Source organism: Pyrgilauda ruficollis, unplaced genomic scaffold (assembly GCF_017590135.1).
Source record: "Pyrgilauda ruficollis isolate IOZ18807 unplaced genomic scaffold, ASM1759013v1 scaffold15, whole genome shotgun sequence".
Taxonomy (NCBI): Eukaryota; Metazoa; Chordata; class Aves; order Passeriformes; family Passeridae; genus Pyrgilauda; species Pyrgilauda ruficollis.
In genome coordinates, this window is record NW_024513654.1 from 13,744,747 (window position 1) to 13,768,947 (window position 24,201).

The following is a 24,201-nucleotide window of genomic DNA, read 5'->3' on the forward strand; positions in this document are numbered from 1 at the left end:
GCGCGGGGGCGGGCCCCGCCATGGGCGGCTGCGTGGGGCGGCAGCGCCGGGAGCGGCCCGCGGCCGGCGGCAACACCCGCAAGCGAGCAGGTGAGCGGGGGTCGTTCGGGCTGGGCACCCCCGTGATCGGGGGCACTGGAGCGGGGGGGGGGTCCCGTGTCCCCCTAGGGGTGGCGCGGGAGGAACGTGGGCACCGGAGGGGCGCAGTCCGCCACGGGACAACTCCTCCCTCGCACAACCCCAGGAGCCGCTCTGTGCCCTCGGGGTCCCCGGACGCCGAGGATCTCGGTTCGGTGCGCGGCCTCGGGAGCGGACAGGAACGGCGGCTCCCGTCCCGGTGCCCCGGAGGCTGTGCGGGGTCAGGGCTGGGGTGCGCAGCGCGTCCAGCCGAGCCCTGCCAGGTCCCGGCTCCTCCCGGGAAGTGCTGTCCGGGCAGGACTGCGGGGTGGCGGATGCCCCCGGTCTGGGCTCGGCAGCGTCCTGCCAACGGAGGGTGCTGCCTGCTCGCGGTCCCTGCCGTCCCGTGCACCTGGCGGCTGCCGGCGGGCGCCACCGCGTCCGCGCTGCCCCGGGGCTTCGCGAGGTGCGGCTAGGGCAGGGAGCGGCTGCGCCGGTCCGGAGAGCAGCGGCGGGGCTGGTGCAACCCCCCGGAGTTACCGGTACCGAACACCCGGGTGCCATGAGGCGCTTCCCCGTGATGCCATGCCGGAGGGTCCCGGGGGCCGCGGGGATGGGTACTGTGGACTTTTGGTGGAGAAGCCGTGGGCTGGTAGGATGAATCACGCCTTTCCCTTGCCGCCTCCCCGGCCGGTGCCGCCGCAGCCGGTAATTACCGTGTTTATGGCAGAGCGGTAGTGGGCGGCGGGAGAGGAGGGGCAGGAAGCGTGTGCCCGGGACGGGACGCCCCGGCCCTCGCCTGCAGCTGGGATGAGGGAGGGAGGGAAGGGCGTTTTCCGTGGGACGGTGCTCGCCATCCGGCAGCACGTGCAGGGTGCCGTGGCTGCTGTGCCGTGGGCAGCCGCCCCCACCGCGTGGGGCTCCAGGTGTGCCAGCCTGCCCCGGGGATGCCCTGCTGGGATGGATTGGGGTGGTAGCTCTCCCACCCCGACTCACTTTGCCCCCCAGGAGTGCCTTCTTTCGGGTATCGCTGAGGCCTGGGTTCCTGGCTGACTGTTCCCTCAGCTTGGTGGGATGTGGGGCCATTGCCTTGTAGCTCAGGCTGCTGTGATGGGGGGTGGGGTCAGATCCCAACATCTGGATCTGTGTGATCTCCTCCCGTGCCAGGCAACAGCTGGCTGCAGAGCCTGTGTCTCCATCCCCAGTTGCTCTCCTGGTATGCTGCTGGCAGTCGCTGCTGCTGCTTTCTTCCAGTATGTCCCTTCCTGGGAGAGCAGGGCTGTCCCTTGTGCCAGGTGCCCTGGCTGCGTCCTGCCTTTGCTTGCATGGTCCCACCAGCCCATGGGAGTGCTCAGCAGGTGTGGGGGATGAAGCAAGGCTACGGCTGCTCTCACCAGCAGTATGGGGACACTGCCCTGGGCCAGCAGGTCCCAGTACATGAGGACTTACCATCAGCAGGGAGCAGTGCTCTGCCTGCACACCTCTGCTGCCATAGGGGCCCTGCTAAGCTGCTCACCTGTCTGGCCAGCTCCTGCCCTGGCTGGGGCTTGTTGTGACCCCCTGTGGAGTGATCCTTCCACGACTCCCGGCAGCAGGTGACAATATTGTCCTTGGGGTGGTCAGTGGCACGCAGCATCCCACCCCTGCCTGGCTCGGGAGTGGATCAGCCAGCACTGCTGCCTTCTGGCTGATATCTTCTCTGGGGCCTCCAGGACCTGTCAGCTGGGGCTGCCTAAGGCTCCTGCAGGCAGGGAGCAAGCCCAGGGCAGGGAAGCCTTTGAGTCACATCCTCCTGCCTGGGGGTCCCTCAGCAGGGCACGGCGAGGGGCTGAGCCACGGGCAGGGTGCTGCAGGCACAGGGCAGGAGGCAGCAGGCTGCCAGCCAGATCCTGTTGGCTCGAGTCCGGGCACAGCGAGCGGATGGACCTGTCTGGTGGTGCTGTCATGGAGAGTTGCACAAGGGGCTAGGAATAGAGCAGCAGGAGGTGATTAGAAGGTGCAGGCCCAGCTGGGTGGTAGCAATAAATAGACTAGGCTTAAGCCCCTGCCTACCTGGGCAAGGCTGCTGGGCATATCTGTACACACGAGGCAGCCACGGCCTGTCCCTGCTCCCTGCCACAGCCGACCCCCACAGCTCCAGTCCTGCTGCCTCTCCTGGGCCAGCCTCTTCCCTTTGTTGCAAGCAGAGCTGGGGGAATGGTGCTCACTGGGAGTGCTGGCCAGGAGTCCTGGCTGTGAGAACATGAGCCCCAGCCTGATGCCATAGCAGTGCAGGGACATGATCCCAGACATGTCCTTCAGGCTGGCTGTGGACACTTCCCTGCTGCCCTCCTGGGGCAGGTGTTGCCTCTGACCTTGCCGTGTCCTGTGGTGCTGCAAATCCCTCTGGCCCAGCACCGTGACTGCTGAATCGGCAGCACTGGCTGCAGCCGGCTGCCCTTGCTCCTCCAGGGATGTGGGCAGGATGCTGCCTGCCAGGGATGCTGGGTGCCCAGCCCTGGGGTAGCTGAGCACCTGTGCCCCTTGGGGACCCCTGAGGTGGCTTGCTGGGAAGAGATGCTATGCTGGCTCCAGGGGTCTTGGGCAGGGTGGGGCAGGGCTGGTACAATTGAAAAGGACATGGAGTGCTGCGTGTCAGCGCACCCTTGCTCAGGAGCAGCTGCCTGGGGAACTCGGCTCAGCCCACAGCTGGCGGTGGTGGCTGTCTCCAGTGGCTGGGGTGTGTGGCATTACCTTGCCTGGCAGGACGCTGTGTGGGCACCGGCATCTTCCTGCCCAGCTGGAGCCTCACTTTCCCCTCATCCTGTCCCCAGAGGAGGGGCGCTGCCTGGCCAGCTCAGGGAGGGGGGTGGCAGGAAGGAGCTGTTATCATTCATTGTCCCCAGCTCAGCTGGGAGTGACAACAGCTCCTTCCTGCCCCACGTGTCTGGCCTGGCTGTGGGACCGATGGGACAGGGCTGTTCCCACAGGGCCACAGCCCAGTGTAGTGAGGGCATGGTGATCTGGGACTGGCACTGGGGTGGCTCAGATCCCTGGGCAATGCTGGCTGCTGAAGGTCTGTGGGGATGTGGCTAGGGACTGGTTCAGCCCGTTGCTGGGGCACCTGCAGTCTGGCAGTGATGCTCTCTGTCCCCCTAATTCCCGGGACGCTGTCTTGCCTGCAGCTGGTCCCTGTCATCCCAGGGTGGGCAGAGGGGACAGTGAAGTCCTGACCCCCTCTGCTGCAGCTCAGCCTTTGTAATCCCCTTCTCGTTCCGACTCACCAGCTTATTTCCTGGCTAATTCCCCAAGCTATAAATACTGCGCTGCCTCAAAGGGCCCCGAGGCCCTGTGACTACCCTACAGGGCAGTGGCTGGTCCCCCAAGCAAGGAAACAAGAGCCCTTGTCCCCCTGGGGGTAAAGGGTGTCACTTGGGGAGCAACTGCTGTGGGGCCAGTGGGATCTTGGGCCAGGCTTGCTTAGGCCAGTTACCCCGGCTACATCGGGGGCTGTTGTTCACTGGACAGGGTGGGGTGCAAGAGGTCCCCAGGAAGAACCTGTGGTTGTGGGGAGGTGGGGGGCTCAGGACCCGAGGGGAAACCCTGTCCTTTGGCTGAATATCCCCACCTCTGCAGGCCGCAATGAGCCCCTGAAGAAGGAGTGTCCCAAGTGGAAGAGTGACTACCCCATGACAGACGGGCAGCTGCGCAGCAAGCGGGACGAGTTTTGGGACACGGCACCAGCCTTCGAAGGCCGCAAGGAGATCTGGGATGCCCTGAAGGCAGCTGCCTATGCTGTAGAAGCCAATGACCACAGCCTGGCCCAGGCCATCCTCGATGGAGCCAGTATCACCCTGCCCCATGGTGAGGGTCAGCACTGGGCATTTGGGTGGGCTGCGTGCTGAGTGCCCCATATCTGGGCACATGGGGGTCCCAGGCTGGAGTAGAAAGGGGCTCCCACCTGCCATCCAGAGCTCAGCCCAGCCAAGATGAGAAAGGCAGGCTGTGCCAGCCTGCTTGAGGTGACCCTGTCCCCATTTGAGTGGTCCATGGGGATGCCCACCCTTAGCATCTTATCCTGCTGTCCCCAGGGTCCCTGACGGAGTGCTATGATGAGCTGGGCAACCGGTACCAGCTGCCCGTCTACTGCCTTGCACCCCCCGTCAACCTGATCCTGGAGCGGAGCGAGGAGGAGGCGGTGGAACCGGCTGAGCCTCTGCCCAACGCCCGTCGGGAGTTCACCCTCAAGGTGCGCCTCTCCACCGGCAAGGACCTGCGGCTCAGCGCCAGCATGAGTGACACCATCGGGCAGCTGAAGAAGCAGCTGCAGGCGCAGGAGGGCATTGACCTGGCCTGGCAGCGCTGGTTCTTCTCAGGCAAGCTGCTCACTGACCGCACACGACTGCAGGAGACCAAGATCCAGAAGGATTTTGTTGTGCAAGTGATTGTCAACCAGCCCCTTCCACCCAGGAACTGAGCCACCCCCTACTGGTTGAGGGGAGAGGGCAGGGGGCTGGGGGACAGTGGCACCTCTGGGGATTCCCTGTGCTGTGTTCTGGCCCATCCGGAGCTGCTCCTGCTCCCCCCTGAGGCTGCCACACAGGTAACCCCCCAGGAAGGTCTGCATGGGGCTGTGCCACCATGGTGGCTGCCCTTGGCCGGGGACACGGGCAGGCGCCGTGTTTGCTGAAGGAGGTTCGAGACCAAATGTCTCTGGGGCTGGGGCTCCTCTGCCAGGCTGTGCCGGCAGGGAGAGGCTGTGACCCACTGGGCTCTGGCTTCCCCCTGGCCAGGAGACCCGTGGGGTGCTGGGCTGGGTGGAGATGTCTCCCCTCTGTACATAGTCTGTATTTATCAATAAAGCCTTTTCATCCTTCCTCTGGCCTTGGGGACAGGCTGGAGGGGGCTGTAACCCATAGCCATGAGGTCCCTGTGCCTGTCCTGTATCTGCTCCCATGTCAGAATGGGCACAGGGTGGTCAAGGGTAGCCTGGACACCCCAGCTCTTCTCCCTAGTGCCACCCTGACCCTGTCCTGCCCACCCTGGCTGTTTGCTTGCCAGGACCCCTCCCCTGCATTGTCCCATTGTCATTCTGGCTGCTTCTTAGTGTGGGGTCACCACCTCCCTTTCCTGGTACTTCCCCTCTGGAGGTTTAAGCTTGTGTCTGCCCTTGAGCTAGGCGGGACAGTCCATGGAGGGGAAAGTCCCAAGATTACCTTCATGGCCACCATGGCCTGCCCTGGTGAAAATAGTCCTTCTGCCATGGGAGGCTGTCACACCCATGGGACAGGGCACCCAAGGATGGCCCTGGGAACTGCCCAGGAGGGTAGCAGTGACGTGTAGCTGCCCGTCCCTCCCCCAGGTCCTGTGCTGGTGGACGGTGCCCAGCGCATTAACTGTCCCGGCACAAGGCAGTGTTGACCTCATCTTACAAGGGGGGAGTTCTCAGGAGGGTTGAACAATGTTCCTGCTGCCGGGAATAGCTGCGGGCTCTGCCTGTTGGCCCCACGTGAGGCCAGTCTCCTGCTGCCAGACTGCCATGTGCTGTGGAGGGGGGCCAGGCAGCCTCAGGGACCCTGGCAGGGCTGCTCAGAATGTTCTACACCTGAGGTCATCCTCTAAAGCAGCATGGAGGGGCCATGATTCCTGGCATCCCGTGCTGCCTGCTGCTGGCTGAGAGACTTGAGAGGACCCATTGCCGCTCTTTGGGGTGGGCAGGACCCCTCAGGCCCCCATCCTGCCCAAGGTGCCAGGGAACCTTGGGCAATGTTGGCTGTTACAGCATCTGATTGGAGAAAGATGGGAACCATGGGAGCATCTTGCTTGCCCAGGCTGGGTGGCACAGGCATATGTGCCATGCCTATGGGATGACCCTGGATCATGTCCCTGTTCTGCTGAGCCTCTCCTGACTGGCTGTCACAGGTTCTGCACACTGCAGCTCCCCATAATAAGCACAGATGTCCTGGTAAAACCCAGGGTGTGTGTGTGTGGGGGGGTCTCTTTAAGAGGGTGTGGGGCTGGAGAGGTGAGTCAGGGCCAGAAAGCAGGAGGGTGAGCTCATGACAAAGCTGCCCCAGTCATGTGGAGCAGCCACAGCTGTTGGTGCCCTTGGGCTGTGGGACAGAGGGGCCAGCAGCATAAAGCCCCACAGCCAGCAAAGCTGCCGGCAGCACCCGGAGCCAGGACTGGGAACTCCCTGCCTGTGGTAGCAAGAAGAAGAGGACACATCCTTCACAGGACTGTGCACTGCAGGCAGACATGGAGCTGGATGTGGAACGGGCCAAGGAGCTGATCGAGCAGAAGCTGGCAGAGGAGGAGAAGGAGGAGGTGGGTCCATGGGGCAGGGGAACCTTCCTGGGCTGTAGTAGGAACCCCCATTGTACTCTGTCCATCATTAGGGACTCGGATGTGAGGAGGCTGGCACCGACCTTGCCATCCTGGGGGATGTATGAAGGTGTCCAAGGGCTCTCAGGGGGATCAAGTTCCCAACCCGGCAGCTCTAGCCCATGGGGCAGAACTGAGCAGCCAGCAGGTGCCCAGCTTACCAAACAGGGTGGGCAGGCAAGCGCAAGCCCAAGGGCTGCCAAGCACCCCACAGACCTCAGCGGCGAGTGGAGCCATGCCCAGAGCCACCTTCCCCGGCAGGCTGAGGATGGAGGCAGTGGGGCTGCTCTGTGCCCAGACAAGACCATGCAGCGCCCGCTGTGCCTGTGCAGAAACTCAAAGGGGATGGAGCACGGGAGCCGCCGGCCGTGGAGCGGATGAACACACCTGATCTGGAGGAGGAGAAACGCTGTGGGCCCAGGAACTGGGGCCTTGAGGCCATCAAGGTGAGTGGGTTGGGGCTCAGAGTGGCCAGGGGTGGCTGGTCACAGACAAGTCAGATGGGGCACTGTGTGTGCTCACCAGGGCCAGGAGAAGGTGCGGAGGAGTTCAGTGGATCTGAGGCGGGAGATCATCGACGTGGGGAGCATCCAACGACTCATTGAGCTCCGCAAGCAGCGCCGGCAGCGCCGGGCAGAGCGGGCAGCCACCCCCGAGCCCACCCCACCACCTGAGCCCCTGGAGATTGTACGTCAGGGGTTCCACGGTGTGGGAGGGGGCTGCTGGGAGAGGGGCTGGACCACCCACAGGCCAGCCCCTGGGTCACCCTGCCACTCAGAGACCTCCCTGGGGAAGCAGGGCAGGGGGCCCCCATGTGGTCCCCTCTCCTGTACCCCTGCGCTGCCCCAGCCCTGAGCCTGTGCCATTGCCAGGACGGGCCTGTGGAGCCAGAGACCTTCCTGCGAGCCGCTGTCCAGGGCAAGATGCACGTCATCGAGAAGTTCCTGGCAGACGGTGGCTCCCCTGACACATGTGATGAGGTAGCAACCCTGGCATGCAGCCGAGCCCCACCATGCCTGTGGGTGAGGGCTGGGACCCTTGGGACAGGGCTGGAGGTACAACCAGACGGGCAGGGGAAGATGCATCTGTCCTCCAATGTGCCACCCTGTCCCGCAGTTCCACCGCACAGCTCTGCACCGCTCCTCGCTGGAGGGACACATGGAAATCCTGCAGAAGCTGCTGGACAGTGGGGCCACTGTTGACTTCAGGGACCGGGTGAGGCTGGACTCTGCTTCCAGCTGCATGCTGGTCTGAGCATCTGGGTGTGTTGCAGCCAGAACTACAGCAGGACTGGGGACCCTGCAGTGGGGCAGTGCTGTCCCCATCACGGAGGTGGCTGCAGCAGGGCTCCGCCAGTTCAGCTCCAGCATGGGGACCTGCTGGGGCAGGGGACAGGTACAGGGTAGCGGTGTCCCCCACCATGACACAGCACTGTATGTCCAGCTGGACTGCACTGCCGTGCACTGGGCCTGCCGGGGTGGGCACCTGGATGCTGTCAAACTGCTGCAGGACCGCGGGGCAGACCTCAATGTGAAGGACAAGGTGAGCAGGGCAGAGCAGGTCATAGGGCTGTGCCAGGGGTACCAGAGCTGACCCTCTGTTGGGTTAGCATGTGGGGGTGCTGATCCCCCCTGATGTCCATCTCATCCCCCCTCAAGCTGCTCAGCACACCCCTTCACGTGGCCACCCGAACCGGACACCTTGACATTGTGGAGCATCTCATCCACTGCGGGGTGGCTATCAATGCCCCAGACAGGGTGAGTGCTGCAGCCATGCAGGCATCACTGGGGGCAACACTGATCCCCCTGTCTTTGCTGACCCCTCCAAGGGCTTCCAGTACCCACGGTGGGGCACATCTGGATACACACATCCCTGCCCCAGGGTGGTTACAGCCGCAGCCAGGTCTGGGACAGGAACGGTCCCCTTTATTTGTGTGGAGATTGGTGTGCTGGGGACTGGGGAGCAGTGCTGGGGGCAGGCAGAGGATCCTTGTCCCTGGCCCACAATCTCCAGTGAAGCTGTGTCTCTCAGGAAGGTGACACAGCACTGCATGATGCCACACGGCTCAGTCGCTACAAGATCATCAAAACGCTGATCCTGCACGGGGCTGACATGATGGCCAAGAATGAGGTGAGTGTGTGGGGCCAGCACTGAGGCCATTTGCTGCCCCATCCTGTTGCATCACCCTGTGCCCAGCCTCTCTCTGCCCACCCTTGCAGGCTGGCAAGACCCCGACAGACCTGGTGCAGCAGTGGCAGGTGGACACACGCCAGGCGCTGGAGACCAAGGAGCAGCCACAGGGGGAGATGGAGGTCCCTGCATGATGGCACCAGGCAGGGACCAGGGGCTGGGCTCAGCTCCAAGGAGCATGATCCAGACAAGACTTGTCTGTGTCAATAAAAGTTAGCAAAGAGCAGTGTTTGGCTCCAGGTGGCTTTGAGGTTGGGCAGCCTGTACCAGCCTTGGTGGGCCTGGGGAAGCTGGATTATCCTGGGAGCAGGGTTATCTGGCAGCATGATGAGCCCTGCCTCCTATCACTAGGACTCAAGTACTGGTGACACCAAGTGGTTCAAGTGCAGGACTCCTCGCTGCAGGAGTCCTGATTGCTCACGGTCCTATGAAGTCCCACCTGGGCAAGCTCAGGGAGGAAAAATACATGGAGGACAGCTCCACCTGATTCCATCTTGTGCTGGAGGCTGAGGTTGTGCCAGAGAGCACCCTGTACACGTGCTGGACAGCCACTCTGTGGGGTTGGATGGCTTCTTGTCCTTCTGCCTTTCCTGCTGCAGCCATCCCCAGGGGACAGGTGGTCCCTCTGCACTCATGCTAAATGCAGTGCTCACACTCGCCCGTTCACAGGACACCCTACACTGACAGGTGGATCAGGTGATCCCTGACCAAAGCCCTGGGACTGCTTGTAATGCCTGGTCCCTCTCTGGCCTTGCAGCCCAACCCTGTACGAGGCAGAGGAATGGCTGCCAGGGCTGGCAAGCAGAAGGGAAAGCCACGGCCGCGGTGGCCAAAGCTCAGCTGGAAAGGCGCTGAGCTCCTTGCAGCCAGCTCCTGTAGGGAGAAGAACACCCTGAGCTCATGTGGTACCACCCCCCATGTCATCTGCCCAGCAGGGTTGCGGGTCCCTCACGTGCCCCGTCAAACATTAACAGCCCCTCGGCGAGGCGAGCAGCACAGGCAGCGGCAGCACCCAGCCACCATGGCATTCAGCACCCGCCTCGCCTCCTCCCTCCGGCCTGCCCTGGCAGCTCGGCACGGGGCAGCCCCCGGGCAGTGCCGGGGGCTCAGCACCCCGCAGGGATCAGAGCCCTCCTTCAGTCTTGGGGGCATCTTCCCACCGCTCGCCACCCCCTTCTCGCCCACTCAGGAGGTGGACTATGCCCAGCTGGAGGGAAACCTACGCCGCTATGCCGGCATCCCTTTCCGAGGTAAGCCCACTGTCCTTCTCCGGGCAGGCTCCCGCCACATCCCCGCCTGCCTCAGACGCTGTGCGGCAGCGTGCACGCAGCCTGCCAGCTCCCCAAGGGTGCTCAGCCTCTAGATGGACTTTGCTCTGTGGCTGGCAACACCTCGGGTCACCCACCCGGGGCCCTTTGCATGGCATGTACCCAGGCACCCGAGTGTGTCCTTGCACACCCTCACAACACGCCAGCACGTGCTTGCACACACACTCCACACATGTGCAGGCTTGCACACATGCTGCACTCATAGCTGCATGCTTGAAGCTATGCAATGCACTATCATGTACACTCAAAAATTCCTGGGATATGTATCTATCAATTGCCAAGGATGGACAGATGATAGAAGAAGAAGAGGCTGCAGCCTCACGAGGATGTTCCCCAGAGTCTCCTCTCTTCTGACCAGGAAGCTGGGACTGCAAGGACATAGGCAGGAGAGGGCACACTGTGGGCTGTGGAGCTCTGCCTGGGTGCCAGCAGCAAAAAAGGGAGTGAGAGTAATGCAAATACCTGACGGTCCTGGCACTCTTCTCCTGTGCCTGAGCCCTGCCCTCCCCACATTTGTGTTTCAGGGCTGGTGGTGCTGGGCTCCAACGGGGAGTATCCATACCTGGCATCCCGTGAGAGGGTGGAGGTGGTGAGCTGCGTGCGCCGGGCTCTGCCCAGGGACCGCTTGCTGCTGGCTGGCTCGGGCTGCGAATGTGAGTGCCTGTGTGGGCAGCATGGGGGGCAGTGCAGGGGCCGTGCGTCCCCCTTGGAGCACCCCTCACCCCTTTGCCGCCTCCCCAGCCACCCAGGCCACCATCGAGCTGACAGTCAGCATGGCAGAGGTGGGGGCTGACGTGGCGCTGGTAGTGACACCCTGCTATTACCGGGGGGCCATGACCACTGCTGCCCTGATCCATCACTACACAGAGGTGAGCCATGTCCAGCGCCTGCCAGCAGCCCCAGCTAGGGCAGCAGGTTACACACGTCCAGTGTGTCCCCAGCCCACCCCAGCTACTGAAATCTGCCTGGCTGCCTGCAGGTTGGCGATGCATCCCCCATCCCTGTGGTGCTGTACAGTGTCCCTGCCAACACCGGCCTGGACCTGCCCATGGAGGCTGTCATCACCTTGGCTCAGCACCCAAACATCATTGGGATCAAGGACAGCGGTGGGGACGTGAGTGGGGCAGGACTTTCCCAGGGCTGCTTACCACCAAACATGGACCTAAGCTGGGAATGGGGAGCTGGGACTTGCAGCCCTTCCCTGGACCCCAGGGCTGCCAGCAGGCACCCTGCAGCAAGGGGGGCTGGGTGATGCCTGCCCCAGGGCACAGCATGTCTCTCCCCAGATCACCCGCATGGGGCTGATGGTCCACAAGACACGGAAGGAGGATTTCCAGGTGCTGGCAGGATCAGCTGGCTTCCTGCTGGCGAGCTACACTGTGGGTAAGTGCAGCTGCCCATCCTTGGCTGGGGGCACTGCCTGGGGACACTGAGAGACCAGGAGGTGCTGGCTAGGCACAGCATGCTGAGCTGGCTGCCAGCGTGTCCTGGTGTCTCTAGGTGCCTCTGGGGGTGTGTGTGCCCTCGCCAATGTTCTGGGTGACCCATTGTGTCAGCTGGACCAGCTGTGTCGAACGGGCCAGTGGCAGGAGGCCCGTGACCTGCAGCACCGCCTCATTGAGCCCAACACAGCGGTGAGCAGGCTGGGATGCTGAAGGGAGGGGGTGCCAGGTCATGACAGAGGCAAAGAATGGAAGTCCCTTGGGCTGCAAGGGGTGGAGGGGTGGTTCAGGGGGACAGGATGGCACAGCAAGCCAAGACAGACTGGAGGTGAGAAGGTGGGAAGCCCACCCTATCATGTTAAGGAACAGCTCGTCCACTGGCACCAGGCACTGCATGACCCTCCCTCATGCAGAGCCTTGCTGGCTATTTATAGGCAGCAGTGTGTGGGGGGGAAGAGCTGGTTCTTCCTGGGCCCCTCAACCCACTGTGGAGTGGCCTGTCCCTGCTGCAGAGCCCAGCGTGCCACAGAGCTCCTGTGTAGAGTCCTGTGTGGGTGTGCTCTGCCCCCCACCCCACAGTGGGCTCTTCATGGGGGGGTGCAGCCACCTCACACCCTGCCAGCCTTGCAGCCCCACATGGCGAGGACAGGAGTGATGGCAAGCAAGCACAGCAGAGCCCAGAGAGCATGCTGGCCCACGGGAGCCAGAAAGCCTCCACGCCCTCCCTCCCACAGGTCACCCGCCGGTTTGGGATCCCAGGGTTGAAGAAGGCCATGGAGTGGTTTGGCTACTACGGAGGGCCCTGCCGTGCACCCCTGGCCCCTCTGAGCCCTGCCCAGGTTGAAGAGCTGAGGAGCACCTTCAGTGCCAATGGATGGTTGTGAGGTGTTCTCCATCTGCCCCTTCTCACACTGGGAAGGTACAGGAGTCAGGGACCCTAGGAACTGGGGACATTCTGGGGATGCTGGGAGGTGGCCAGGAGAGGGCCGCCATGTTACTCTTCCCTGTTGGATACGGCTGGACTGGGCAGAATGGGTAGAGGAGGGCAACCCCAGGCCAGCCTGCATCCCTGCCAGCCCCCAGGGACCTGTTGTCTTTGCCTGGGGAGGGGTGGATCCTTGTGCCATGAATAAACCTGCAGTCTCCTCTTTGTGTCTGCAGTCCTGTCTGTGCAAGGCTCCCGTGCCATCCCTGCTCCCAGCAAAAAAGACATGGCACATGTGTTTGGCAACATGGTTTACTCAGCTGAGGCCCGTGCAGGCAGCAGCACAAGGCAGGGTCACAGCAAGGCACGGGACCCGGTGCGGGCAGGGACTGGCAGGGAGGGCATGGCCCCTGGAGCCTGCACTGGGCAGTGAGGGCTGCCGGGACCCCTGTGCCACAGCCAGCCAGACCGCACCGGGGGCCAAGGTGAGCATGCAGTGGGGAGGTGAAGGACGCTTGTGGGGGGCGAAATGGGGAACTGTGTGCCCCCTGCCTGCCCCTTCGCTGTACCTCTATCCCCGCTCTGCCCAGGCCTCCTGCTCCAGCCCTGGCACTCCATGCAGCCCTGCTCATGTCCCTCATGCCAGGCTCCAGCTGACCCTTCTTGCTCACCATTGCTACCATCCTCCACCAGCATGCAGCAGACCCGTGCCAGGCTGGGCATTCCCCAGTTGCTCTTGGTGGGGATGCTGCTGCTGATGTCCCCAAGGCAGTGGGTGGAAGGGTGGATTGGCACAGGGATGAGGGAAACGCAGCCCATTGGCTGGCCCTGAGAGCAGGCTGGGTTCCTTGGGGACACAATGTCACCATACCCTGGGCATGCTGAGGGATGGCCAGTCACCCAGAGCTGAGGGTGCAGGCCACAACCTGCCCGGGGTGCCCACCCTGCCTCCAGGACCAGGGCAACAAAGTGAGCCAGGAGTTGCCCCTCTGGGGGTACGTGGTTCAGTCAGCAGCTTCCAGCCAAGGCACCCTGGCAGTGGGGTCAGGGACCAGCCTCTACCCCTCTGCTCCATCCTCTGCAGCTGGCTAGCAGCTGTAGTGGTCCACAGTCTTCCTAGGGGGAAGAGGGGCCAAACCCCTGTCACCCTGTCCTTCTGCTGCTCCAGCAGGTGCCAGGACTACAGCCAGACAGAGAAGGCACCACGGCTGCCCCAGGGCACTTGGGTGGAGAGCGGAGTGTCCCATCCCCTCCAGCGGCAGGGCTTGGCAGGAGGATGCTTGGAGGGGATAAAGGGCAGGGAGGCACCCAGCAGTGCCACATCCCTTCTCCAGGGCCAGCCAGCGCCCAAGTAGGGGGGGTCCCTGCTCTGGTGGGAGGGCATGCGAGCACCATCACGCTGTCAGGCTGTGGGCAGACTTGGAGGCGCCCTGGGCCCTCTGGATGATGGCCGTGCACTTCTCCCGCCGCAGCAGCTTGTTGTTCTCAAAGAAGCCCTCATTGCGGGGCATGCCGTGTGAGCCATCAGGGAAGGTCAGGAGACCTGGGGAGGGGAGGGAAGGGCTGGGAGTGAAGAAGCAGGGAGCTGCACCCGCCGGGAGGGGGCCAGGGAAGGAGGGATGGAGCGGGAGATGCTGGAAGGGGCTGTGCTGAGCAGGGGCCGTGCAGCACTCACCGAAGCCGTACACGCGCCCGCCTTTGAACTCGCCCTCAAAGGTCATGTTGTCACAGCGGGTGAAGACTCCAACGCCATTGAACTTGCCCTGCACAAACTCCCCCTCGTACCTGTGTGGGAGGGTCTCCTGAGGCAGCAGCTCCCCGCGGCAAGGGGGAATGCCCGGGGAGGTGTAGGCAGGAGCACCATGCCCACCTGGAGCCATCGGAGAAGGTGAGCACACCACAGCCGTGGAAGAGCCCGTTCTCAAAGTGCCCCACGTAAGCAGTGCCATCCGCAAATGTCAGCTGTCCGATGCCGTGCCTGCGACCTAGGTGACAGCAGAAATGGGCAGCACTGGGCAGAGGCGGGACCTGCCCCAGCGTGGAGCTGGGCAGAGATGTGGGGTTTGCTTGTCCCCCAGCACGGCTGGCACCGTTCCCTCCTGCGACATCTCACCTTCTTTCCACTCGCCGCGGTACTCCTCCCCGTTGGAGTAGGTGAAGGAGCCTTTGGTGAGGGTCATGGCAACAGCCTCCGGCACAGCAGGACAAGAGCTGGCAGGGAGAGGCACAGAGAGCTGCTGGGCAGGGAGAGCAGCTCGGCTTGCCCAGAGCCCTTGCATCCTCTCAGCTTGCAGAGAGGAGCCTGTCTGCCCTGGGAATAGCTCTGCTAGGGCATAGCACAGATGAGGAGGTGAGCCCAGGAGCACAGCTGCCCTGCCCAGGCTCTGAAACCCCAGCCGCCAGGTTCGGGTTGCTGCCCGCCCCAGTGCAGGGCTCGGGGAGATGTGAGCCCACGGGGGTCACAGCCCTGTGAAATGTGAGTGAGAAGCAGGAAGAGCAGTGGCACGAACTGGCTGCCTCCGTCATGGCACTCCAGCAGAACCCCAGAGGTCCTGCACTGTGCAGGCTCAGGCCATGGGCCACTTCCAGCTTTGCTGGGGCAGTTCCAGACAGAAACAAACGTTTTGGAGAGGAGATGGATTTGCTGGATTGCATTCAGTGGCAGTTCCTCAGGAGAGGGAGGAGCTTGTGGGGTTTTCGGATTCAGCATCAAGAACGAGACCAGGTTCACCCCCAGGGATGAGAGGACACTCCTCCCAAGAGGGACAGCAGAGATAGCATCCTGGGGCTTCAGGGCTTTGCTCGGCTACCCAAGCCTTGCAAACCTGCCTGCCAACAGCAAGCATCTCCTGAAGCCCTGTACACCTCACAGAGCCCTGCCACGCAGCACAGCGCTCCCCAGCACACAGGAAGGCACCAGAACAGAGACAGCCCCGCAGGTGGGCTGGGCGCTGCCTCTCCAGCCGCTGCCGGCGCAGCTCAGGCAATGCCAGCGATGGGAAGGGGCTCCCAGCGTCTAAGCGGGGTCTATGTGCTTAGAGCCGGCCGCGCATCACCCAAGAGGCGGCTACTGAACCACAGGAACCAGCAGGACGCGGCGCTCAGGAGCGAAACAGGAACTTCCCAGGGCTTTGTGTCCGGAGAAATGGCCCCAGCAAGGCGAACAGCGACTGAACAGTGCTCCCTGCTGATGGCAGGGAGCGGGAGCGCACCGCCGGCTCCCACCCTACAGCCTGCCCGGCCATGCCCAGCCGCAGGAGAGAGAGGGTGCTGCCGCGGGCTGTGACACGGCCAGCACGGCCTGTGACACTTCACCTGGAGGACAGCACCCCACGAGCTCTCCAGCCTGCCCAGAAGCCGGACACGCCCGCCCGGGCTCGCAGCGCCCCGAGCCCGCAGCACGCCCCGCGCCCGCCGCAGGGAGGGGCAAGGCGCGCAGCTCAGCCCGGATCGCACATCCGTGAACCCCGTGAACCGCACACCCCGGGCCAAGGCACGGACATCCTGCCCGGGCCACGCATCCACCCCGCCCGGGGAGTGTGTCCGGGGGCGTGACCGCGCCCACGGGTGATGCACCCACACCCCGATGTGTCAGTATCCCGTCGTGTCTCTGTTCCCGTGAGCGATCATCCACACCCCGGTGTGTCCGTGCACCCGCACCCCGCCGTGTCCGTGCACCCCCGGCTGATGCACCCACACCCCGGCGTGTTCATGCACCCACGGCTGATACACGCACGCCCCGCCACCGGGACGCGCATGGCGATGCTCACGGGCCCGGTGCGTGCCCAGGAGCGGGGCGGGCGGGGCGGGCGGCGCAGGGACCCGCGGCCCGCGCTCACCTGGCTCCGCGCTGTCCGCCTGCACCGCTCCCCACCACGTCCCGCCGAGGGGCGGCGGCCGCCACCGCCCCTGCCAGCACCCCGCCCCGCCGGGCGGTGCCTCGCCGCCAGCGTCCATCCCCACTCGCCGTTGGCTGTTTCTATGGCAACCGCTAGCAACGCGACTGTTCATTGGCCAGCTGCACAGCACGCCCTCGCCGCTCGCCATCTTTGTGTGGGGCAAGTAGCTCGCCACCGCGGGCGTGGCTGCAGAGGGGCAGGGCCCTCGCCCTGCCTCCATTTTTGTAAAGGGCAGCAATGGGCACGGCCACTCCAGAGCGTCCATCTTTGTGTAGGGCACTGGCGCCAGCCGCCACGGCGGGGGTGTACGGTGGGCGAAGACACCTTGGCCTTCCCGAACGAACGGTTCGAGGCGCGAGAGCTTCTGAACCAGCCCCAGCGGTACCATGTCCGCAGCCGGCCCCGCGGTTCCTGCCGCAGCGGCCCGGCCGGACGTGGCGAGACCTGGGGCGGAGCAGCCAATGGGGTGTGGCGGGGGGCGGAGCAGCCCCTGGGGCGCCGTGACGCGGGCGGAACAGGAAGCGGCAGCAGCGGCACGGCGGGGCCGGGCGGGCGGCGCGATGGACGAGACGAGCCCGCTGGTGTCGCCGGAGAGGGCGCAGGGCCCCGACTACGGGCTGCCGGGCGGTGCCGTGCGCGCCCTCCCGCCCGCTGCGCCCCCGCTGCCCTCCCCTCCCGGCTCCCCTGGCGGCCGCGATCGCGAGCGGCAGCCGCTGCTGGAGCGCGGGGCGCGGGGCCCGGCAGCGGCGCGCGGCAGCGGCGGCGGCAGCGGCGGCCGCGCAGCGGGAGCGCAACGACTTCCCCGAGGATCCCGAGTTTGCCGACGTGGTGCGGCGGGCTGAGCTGGCCAGCGAGCGCGGCATCTTCCCCGAGCGCATCTCGCAGGGCTCCAGCGGCAGCTACTTCGTGAAGGACCCGCAGGGGGTGAGCTGGGCCTAGCCCCGCGTGGCCGACCCAGGGGTGGTCCCGCCCCCGTAGCTCCGGAGGCCTGTGGGCTGAGCGGCGCTGGCCGGGAGCGGGACGCTGGCGGGACTGACCGGCCGCGGAGGGCTGGTAGGAGCGACCGGAGCGGGTCTGAGCCTCCCCGGGGAGAAGTACAGCGGGACCAGCAGCGAGAGTGCGGGGCAGCAGTGTCCAAGTGCTGATTCAACCTCTGCTGCGGCTTTGTGCCCAAAGAGGAAGGGTCGCCCCCTCCCACAGGCCCGTGCATCAGCATCTGAACACAGTGACTCCAACCTCAGGGCTGTTCCTCTGTGGGCTGAGCTGGTTTTGGCCTGTGTTTTTGAACAGAGTGAGATGTCTTCTCTGTGGCTGTGTGGTTGATGTAGTGGAGAGAAAGTCCTTGCCATGCAGCTGGTCCCCTGTAGACCTGGTTGGCTGTCTTTGTGCCACTGACCGGATGAGTGTGCAGCACAGGCTGGCTTGTCTTGTGACCTGCTGCTCCCTGCCCAATTACTTGAGCTGTTGCTGTTTCCTGTGACTCCCTTGCCACGTGTTTGCTGGGATGCTTCCAGGGAATCAGGAGTGAGCTCTGTGGTCTCTGGTGTGTCCTAGTTTTCCCTCTCTGGGTGAAAGCTGGCTCCTGGAAGCTGTCAGTTCCCAGCTCAGCTGATGGCGTGTGGGGAAATACTCAGCAGGCAGTTCCCGGCTCAGCTGATGGTGTGTGGGAAAATACTCATTTGTGCCACAGCCCAGTTCCCTCCTCTTACCCAATATGAGACCTGGAGGGGGCAGCCTGATGATCTACTTGGGAATTGTAGGCTGGACGCTGTCTGGCTGCAGAAGACCCAAACTCAAGGATGGCTGCTGAAGCATGAGTGTGAGGAGCCAAAGTCTGTGTATTGCTGGCGTTGTCAGCTGGCAGGCCCACCAGATTATCCTGCTGCCAGCAAATGTGGTGTGTGACTGGTTGCTGTGATTGCTGCCCAGGGTTGCTGAAAACATCCCACTGCTGGCACGGGAGAGAGCGCGGCATGTAGATAATGTGAGCAGCAGGGGAAAGATATTGGGGGCAAAAACTTTCTTCTTTGATTATTTCCCTTGAGGCTGCTGGGCCTGAGCTGTTCCAGGGCTGTGCTGCCCAGCCCCAGTGGTTGTGATCACCCCACTGCTGCTCTGTGCTGGCCAGCTCTCTGCCTTGCTGCTGGCACCAGGCAGACCTGTTTTCCCTGTCAGTGCTGCTCTCGGCACGGGTCTGTCTGGAAGGGGATGTCTGTGCTGCCAGGCCTCTGTTTTCTGCTTCCATGCTGTCCCTGCCTGGCTGGGCCTTGTTCTGCTGGACTGGTTCCATGGAGCACAGGGCTTCATGCTGGCAGAGCTCCTGACAGGCCTCTTTGCAGGATCATATCCGAGGATGGATATATTGGATATACTGACAGTCATGTGGCAGCCGTGTGGGGCTGGTGCGGGGGATTGCCTTCCTGCCTGCCTAGGGAAAGTGGCTCCACCATGTGATCTGGACATGGCTCAAGTGATCCTCTTCTCTCAAACCCTTCCTTTCTGCCTTCCTGGTGGACAAAGCCTTGGTTCTGCTTGCTGTGGCCTGGCTTTTGGCCCCTGACAGACTAAGATTGCATTGAAGTTCCCTGCTGAAGCACTGGGACTCATGTTCTACTTCTACATTCTGGCAGGAGCTCAGCTTGGGGAAGTGACGCCCACTCAGGCCAGGGCTACCAATACCCATAGGGAGAAGGCCTGGTTGCATGTGCTGCTGAGTCACTCCAGAGCAGGGACTGCCATCCCCCCAGGGATGCCTGACTTTTGGGGACAGGTGGCCTTGCTCCTGTCCCAGCCCTTCTCTCATCTGTGTGCTGTGGCAGTGCTGGCTCAGTGGTGGTGCAGTGCCCCACTCAAGGCTGCTGTGCCCTCTGCAGCAGTGGGGTACCTATGCTGCTGTCCCCACTGTTGGGTTGGCTTGTGTGTGAGGCTGGATTCAGGGGCTGGGAGCTGCTGGTATCAGCTGGTGGCCAGTTTGGAGCTGCCTGTGCCCTCTCATCCACAATGTATCCAGTGAGTCAGTCCTTCTGCTGGACTCCCCAGCACAAAGCCCTGGCTCCTCAGGGGTCCTGCAGGTGCTCAGCTGTTATGGTCCTTTTCCTCTGGTCAGTTTGGGATCAGCTCTGTTCAATGGATTTTTGAGCCAGGGCAGGGATTGCTATCCTTGTCCCTTTCCTGTGTGGACATAATGACCAACAATGAGCAGTAGCTCTCCCCCGCCATCCAAAGGTCACTGGAATGAGACTGATGTGTTTACCAGGAGGCTGCATCATCACTGGTGGTTTTTGGGACTCATGTTGGGTATAAAGGTCTCTGGGCAGCACTCTGCTCTTGTGGGATGGGATACTGGCTGGAGAGGGTTTCTTCCCAGCTCTGCCTACCTCCCTCCCAGGAGCTGTGAAGTTTTGCCTGGTCCCAGGAGGCTGGTTATTATGCTAATGAGGGGCAGTTCTGGACCTGTTCCTTAGTATCCCTGCTGTGAGCTGAGGAAAGTCTCCCATCTCTGCCAACTTCCTGGACTCAGGCCTCTTTTCTCCCACTCACAGAAAATCATTGGCGTCTTCAAGCCCAAGAATGAGGAGCCATATGGGCAGCTGAACCCCAAGTGGACCAAGTGGCTACAGAAGTTGTGCTGCCCATGCTGCTTTGGGAGAGACTGCCTTGTCCTGAACCAGGGCTACCTGTCAGAGGCAGGTGCCAGCCTGGTAGACCAGAAACTGGAACTCAACATTGTTCCCCGCACAAAGGTGAGGGGACAGCTGCTGGGGGCTTCTTCTGGGGAGGCTTTTGTGTGCTTCCACACACCTCTGCTTGCACCTTATCTTGTGTCACTGCTGACCTAGGAGATGGAGTGTTCTAGACTAGTACTGTTCCTGCTCAGACCGTGGGGATCCTTGTGCTGGGCAGAGCTCTGGAAATGCTGTGTCTTGTTTTTTTTGGGCAGTCCTGTGATTTGCCAGAGGCCCCTGCTGACTGTGCTCATTCGTGTCCCTCCAGGTGGTGTATCTGGCCAGTGAGACCTTTAACTACAGTGCCATTGACAGGGTGAAGTCCCGAGGAAAGAGGCTGGCCCTGGAGAAGGTGCCGAAAGTTGGCCAGCGCTTCAACCGCATTGGTCTGCCACCCAAGGTAGGGTTGCCAGCCTCCATGCCTGCCTGTTAGCACCTCCCTGGCCTCTGTGGCCTTCTGTAATGCAGCCTCTCCTTGCTTCAGGTGGGCTCCTTCCAGCTCTTTGTGGAAGGCTACAAGGATGCAGACTACTGGCTGCGGCGGTTTGAAGCCGAGCCGCTCCCGGAGAACACTAATCGGCAGCTGCTGCTGCAGTTCGAGCGGCTGGTGGTGCTGGATTACATCATCAGGAACACAGGTAGGGCCAGCTGCCTGGCACTGGATGCTACCTGCTCCTTCATGTCCTGCCATGCTGGAGAAAGGGGAGGGAGATAGGGTCTTTGTGGCTTTTCCCTGCACCCGAAACTCCTCTCCCCTCGGTTGCTGGCAGGTGACATCTGCCTCTAGGCAGAGTGCAGCTGCTGCGCTGTTCACCACCTGAGGCTCTGGCTGCTGGCCAGTTTACTGGCAGATCTGGATCTACCATGGTGCTCAGGTGAAAGTTTGCCAACTGTGAGGATGCAGGGACATCCAGAAATCCAGCACTAACTGTGCCCCTGTATATCCCATTTCACACCGTGGTCTTGAATTTCTACTAGGCTGGAAGGGATTGAGGTTGCACTCTGGGGCTTGCAGGCTGACCTTTCTCTTGGGAGCTGGTGATATGTGGACCTCTAGGGCTGTCTGTGAGGGGCTTGATGTGGCTCCCCATGCCTGCAGCAAATTTAAGGGCTCTGGGAGTTTGTGCCTAAAATGTGTCTGTCTCACTTCTGGGTCAGAGGAGGAGTAGTCTTCTGCCCAGCCTGGTGCAGGGAGGCCCTGGTGCTGACACAGCTGGTTCTGTCTCCCTGCAGATCGGGGCAATGACAACTGGCTCATCAAGTATGACTGTCCCCTGGACAGCGCGGGCGTGCGGGTGAGTGGCTGCTCCTGGGCAGGGCTAACATGGGAACTCTGCTTCTGGAAGCTGCCAGCTTGGCAGGCATGACAGGAATTTCCCATCTGGTTTGGGTTTCCAAGTGTGTTGAGGCCTGATCTTGTCCCCTGGGCCTTTTGTTACCATTTTTGTTGGTGGCTTGTGGCCTAGTGGGACTTCATGAGGATGCAGCTGAACTCTGTAGGGGAAATTGGTGTTGCTGGACCTTGGAGTGAGACCTGGGGGGGAAACAGCTTTGTCCCCCTTCCCACCCAAAGCAGACTATGTTTCCCTGTGCTTAAGGTGCCGTGCTACAGGCAAGAGGCTGCTGTGCCTCTGTGGTAGCCAGGGGCTGCAGGGAGTAGGAGAAGGACTGTTCCTGCTGGGAGGACCTCCTTGTGACATGCTTCACTTCCTTCCAGGACAGCGACTGGGTGGTGGTGAAGGAGCCCATCATCAAGCTGGCTGCTATAGACAATGGTTTGGCCTTTCCCTTGAAACACCCGGACTCCTGGAGAGCATGTGAGTCCCTCAGGCTATGCCAAAGCCCCGTGGCAAGCCATACAACTCCATGCTTGGGCATCCTTTTCAAGGATTGTAGAGGAGAGGGCTAGGGCTGTGCCTCTGCAACTTCTGGGTTCACAAGCAGCTCCTCAGCAGAGACTGTAGAAGGCAGATGCAGGGAATCTAGCACCCAGGGGCACGTGGCACCATGTGTTGCTTTCCCCAATTCTGATGTCTCCTGCTTTCTTCCACAGATCCATTCTACTGGGCATGGCTGCCCCAGGCCAAAATCCCCTTTTCACAGGAGATCAAGGACCTGATTCTTCCCAAGATCTCAGACCCCAACTTTGTCAAGGACCTGGAGGAAGATCTGTATGAGCTCTTCAAGGTGAGCTGGAGGAGGGGGTGAAGATGATGTGGGAGGAGGAAAAGCAGGAGTGGTGTTGGGGAGCTCCCTGTCAAGGTTGCAGGGACAGAGAGATGGTCAAGATCCTGACAGTGTTCCTGGGCTGAGACACAGCAGGGTTATCCTCCTGCCAGAAGCTGAAGATTCAATGTGGGAGAAGCAGGAAACCCATGGGACAGGACAGGGGATGTGGCTTCCTTGGGGAACAGGCATCTTGTTCACTGCATGAAGCAGAGAGTGGATCTCATTTTGTTCCTTGCTCTCTCTCTTGCAGAAAGACCCTGGCTTTGACAGGGGACAGTTCCACAAGCAGATTGCTGTCATGAGAGGCCAGGTAAGCTGTGCAGAGTTAAGACAGATGGCTGAGGTAGGAAGCCTTGTCCTACCTTTGTGGCAGGAAGGGTGCTGGAGTGGATGCTCTGTCGCTCAGGCATTGCTCTGTTGTGCCATACAGATCCTGAACTTGACTCAGGCGTTGAAAGATGGGAAGAGTCCACTGCACCTGGTTCAGATGCCACCTGTGATTGTGGAAACTGCGCGTTCCCACCAGCGCTCCGCCAGTGAGTCCTACACACAGAGCTTCCAGAGCCGGAAGCCTTTCTTCTCATGGTGGTAGCTGTGGGAGCCATGGGCAGGGCTTGGCCACCTCGGACTAGCACTGCGAGAGGAGCTGGGCCACTGCTGGCTCCTGTGGCTGGGACTCGACCTTCAGGGTAGAGTGAGCAGATGCGACTGGAGGAACCTGCAGCTGAACTGGAGGAGTCAGGCAGAATGGGCATGGTCCCTCCCCAGCTCCATTGGAGCTTGGTGCCCTGCCTGGGGCAGAGGCCAGGGGGAGGTGTGGGAATCTACCAGGAACTGTGGTATGGCTGGAACCCTGCTCCTGCCTCTGTTCCTTGGCCTGCATGCGGTTCTGAGCACCCCTGCTTGGGGCTGGGATGAACGGGCTACCTGAGCCAGGATCCGTCCAGCCCTTTACACCAGCCACTGGCCCTTTTTTCCCCCACCATGCCAGCTGCCAGGCTGGGAAGGCCTTTAGTAGGTGATACTCCCTCCCTGAGGGTGTGCTGTACTCCTCCACTGTCCCTCCAGTGCCCCAACCCCGTGCACGCTGCTTTCCTCAGGGGGAGTTCCTGCTGCCCACTGGCATAGCGGGGACCACAATGAACGGCTGTTCTCTGGCTAGAGGCTCGAGGAGGGGACATAAGAGGGACAACACATGGGATTGGCTTGGGTGCAGTTAGACACTAAGGCAAAGAAAGTGCTGGCTTGTCCCTGTGAAGGGCAGGTGGCTTCGCAGAGCTCTCCCGTGGGAGCTCTCCCCTTTTGCCCCACTCCATTTCTCCTGCCTGGTCTCCATAGCTGCTCTCGCTTGACTTTCTTTCCTCTCCCAGCAAGCTCCCTGGCTGCTGTGCAGCCAGCATGGTGCCAGCCTTGTCTGTGCCTAGGGACCCTCTGAGGGGCAGGGGTTGCCAGGGAAGGGCTGGAGGGGCTCTTCTGCCACAGGGGTGGGAGCACTGGGTGACCAGCATGGACTCCTGGCTGCCCTGGAGCTGACAATCTTGCAGGCTTGCTGTGGCTGGGGAGGCAGGGAGCCCCTCTCTCACCAGCAGCTGCTGAGCTTGTGTTGTATAAAACAGCACCAGGGTGCTGCCTGCACCTGCTTGCCTTGAGCTGTGACTTCTCAGGCTGCTGGGGAAAGTCAGTGTTGGGTCTTGCTGTTCTGTTAGCCCATCTTTGGGGAGTGAGAGGGATGAAGGCAGGTGAACCTGGGAAGGCAGAGCAGCTGCTTTGTCTACTGCAGTGGGGAGGGGGCTCAGCACTGGCTGTGTAAGCACAGAGGGGGCAGCAGTGGAGATCCCAACTCCCCAGCCAGGCCCAGCTGCATTTGACTGACCCAAAATGTATTGTTCTAATGCACTGTAGAAATGTATGTAATGTATTTAAACCATGCAACGGTCTGAATAACAGAGCTGCCATTCAGCTGGCTACATCTGTGCCTCTGCA

The 24,201-nt window shown here is 62.1% G+C and overlaps 5 protein-coding genes across 8 annotated transcripts; 4 read left to right on the top strand and 1 right to left on the bottom strand.

The window, feature by feature from the left end:
• The first annotated feature begins 12 nt into the window (after positions 1 to 12).
• Positions 13 to 5,014, top strand: UBTD1 (ubiquitin domain containing 1). 2 transcript variants are annotated; one of them, XM_041460974.1, is made up of 3 exons: positions 13 to 90; positions 3,733 to 3,960; positions 4,188 to 5,014. In XM_041460974.1, the coding sequence occupies exons 1-3, from the start codon at positions 21 to 23 to the stop codon at positions 4,571 to 4,573; spliced, it is 684 nt and encodes a 227-aa protein (XP_041316908.1). In that variant the 5' UTR covers positions 13 to 20; the 3' UTR covers positions 4,574 to 5,014. The 2 variants fall into 2 exon arrangements, with proteins under 2 accessions (XP_041316908.1, XP_041316909.1); XM_041460975.1 differs by lacking the exon at positions 13 to 90 and adding an exon at positions 548 to 825.
• Positions 5,015 to 5,166: 152 nt separating this feature from the next.
• Positions 5,167 to 8,896, top strand: ANKRD2 (ankyrin repeat domain 2). The gene is given in 10 exon segments (XM_041460972.1): positions 5,167 to 6,290; positions 6,292 to 6,423; positions 6,813 to 6,926; positions 7,006 to 7,167; positions 7,353 to 7,460; positions 7,597 to 7,695; positions 7,924 to 8,022; positions 8,139 to 8,237; positions 8,512 to 8,610; positions 8,700 to 8,896. Coding segments are annotated over 10 exon segments (1,152 nt in total). The 5' UTR covers positions 5,167 to 6,155; the 3' UTR covers positions 8,805 to 8,896.
• A 34-nt stretch (positions 8,897 to 8,930) lies between these two features.
• HOGA1 (4-hydroxy-2-oxoglutarate aldolase 1) lies at positions 8,931 to 12,550 on the top strand. Of its 2 annotated transcripts, XM_041460970.1 has the most exons (7): positions 8,931 to 9,920; positions 10,523 to 10,651; positions 10,740 to 10,867; positions 10,978 to 11,112; positions 11,285 to 11,381; positions 11,499 to 11,632; positions 12,175 to 12,550. In XM_041460970.1, the coding sequence occupies exons 1-7, from the start codon at positions 9,401 to 9,403 to the stop codon at positions 12,322 to 12,324; spliced, it is 1,293 nt and encodes a 430-aa protein (XP_041316904.1). In that variant the 5' UTR covers positions 8,931 to 9,400; the 3' UTR covers positions 12,325 to 12,550. The 2 variants fall into 2 exon arrangements, with proteins under 2 accessions (XP_041316904.1, XP_041316905.1); XM_041460971.1 differs by lacking the exon at positions 11,499 to 11,632.
• Positions 12,551 to 12,663: 113 nt separating this feature from the next.
• MORN4 (MORN repeat containing 4) lies at positions 12,664 to 16,289 on the bottom strand. 2 transcript variants are annotated; one of them, XM_041460979.1, is made up of 5 exons: positions 16,205 to 16,289; positions 14,479 to 14,576; positions 14,236 to 14,350; positions 14,041 to 14,150; positions 12,664 to 13,908 (listed from the first exon to the last, which is right to left on the bottom strand). In XM_041460979.1, the coding sequence occupies exons 2-5, from the start codon at positions 14,543 to 14,545 to the stop codon at positions 13,760 to 13,762; spliced, it is 441 nt and encodes a 146-aa protein (XP_041316913.1). In that variant the 5' UTR covers positions 14,546 to 14,576; positions 16,205 to 16,289; the 3' UTR covers positions 12,664 to 13,759. The 2 variants fall into 2 exon arrangements, with proteins under 2 accessions (XP_041316913.1, XP_041316912.1); XM_041460978.1 differs by lacking the exon at positions 16,205 to 16,289 and having other exon boundaries at positions 14,479 to 16,175.
• A 255-nt stretch (positions 16,290 to 16,544) lies between these two features.
• PI4K2A (phosphatidylinositol 4-kinase type 2 alpha) lies at positions 16,545 to 24,183 on the top strand. Its single transcript, XM_041461118.1, is given in 10 exon segments — positions 16,545 to 17,009; positions 17,011 to 17,188; positions 19,807 to 20,007; positions 20,258 to 20,389; positions 20,474 to 20,627; positions 21,223 to 21,284; positions 21,707 to 21,806; positions 22,043 to 22,176; positions 22,469 to 22,528; positions 22,649 to 24,183. Coding segments are annotated over 10 exon segments (1,542 nt in total). The 5' UTR covers positions 16,545 to 16,650; the 3' UTR covers positions 22,811 to 24,183.
• The last annotated feature ends 18 nt before the right edge of the window (positions 24,184 to 24,201 follow it).

What these genes read in the sequence shown, in the direction of transcription:
- UBTD1 (XM_041460974.1), top strand. Translation starts at nt 21, where the DNA reads ATGGGCGGCTGCGTGGGGCGGCAGCGCCGGGAGCGGCCCGCGGCCGGC. An exon ending in CAACACCCGCAAGCGAGCAG is followed by an intron (nt 91 to 3,732) that starts GTGAGCGGGGGT and finishes CCACCTCTGCAG; the next exon opens with GCCGCAATGAGCCCCTGAAG. An exon ending in CAGTATCACCCTGCCCCATG is followed by an intron (nt 3,961 to 4,187) that starts GTGAGGGTCAGC and finishes TGCTGTCCCCAG; the next exon opens with GGTCCCTGACGGAGTGCTAT.
- HOGA1 (XM_041460970.1), top strand. Translation starts at nt 9,401, where the DNA reads ATGCCTGGTCCCTCTCTGGCCTTGCAGCCCAACCCTGTACGAGGCAGA. An exon ending in TGCCGGCATCCCTTTCCGAG is followed by an intron (nt 9,921 to 10,522) that starts GTAAGCCCACTG and finishes TTTGTGTTTCAG; the next exon opens with GGCTGGTGGTGCTGGGCTCC. An exon ending in GCTGGCGAGCTACACTGTGG is followed by an intron (nt 11,382 to 11,498) that starts GTAAGTGCAGCT and finishes TGGTGTCTCTAG; the next exon opens with GTGCCTCTGGGGGTGTGTGT.
- MORN4 (XM_041460978.1), bottom strand. Translation starts at nt 14,644, where the DNA reads ATGCAAGGGCTCTGGGCAAGCCGAGCTGCTCTCCCTGCCCAGCAGCTC. An exon ending in ACCTTCTCCGATGGCTCCAG is followed by an intron (nt 14,151 to 14,235) that starts GTGGGCATGGTG and finishes CCTCCCACACAG; the next exon opens with GTACGAGGGGGAGTTTGTGC. An exon ending in CGGGCGCGTGTACGGCTTCG is followed by an intron (nt 13,909 to 14,040) that starts GTGAGTGCTGCA and finishes TCCCCTCCCCAG; the next exon opens with GTCTCCTGACCTTCCCTGAT.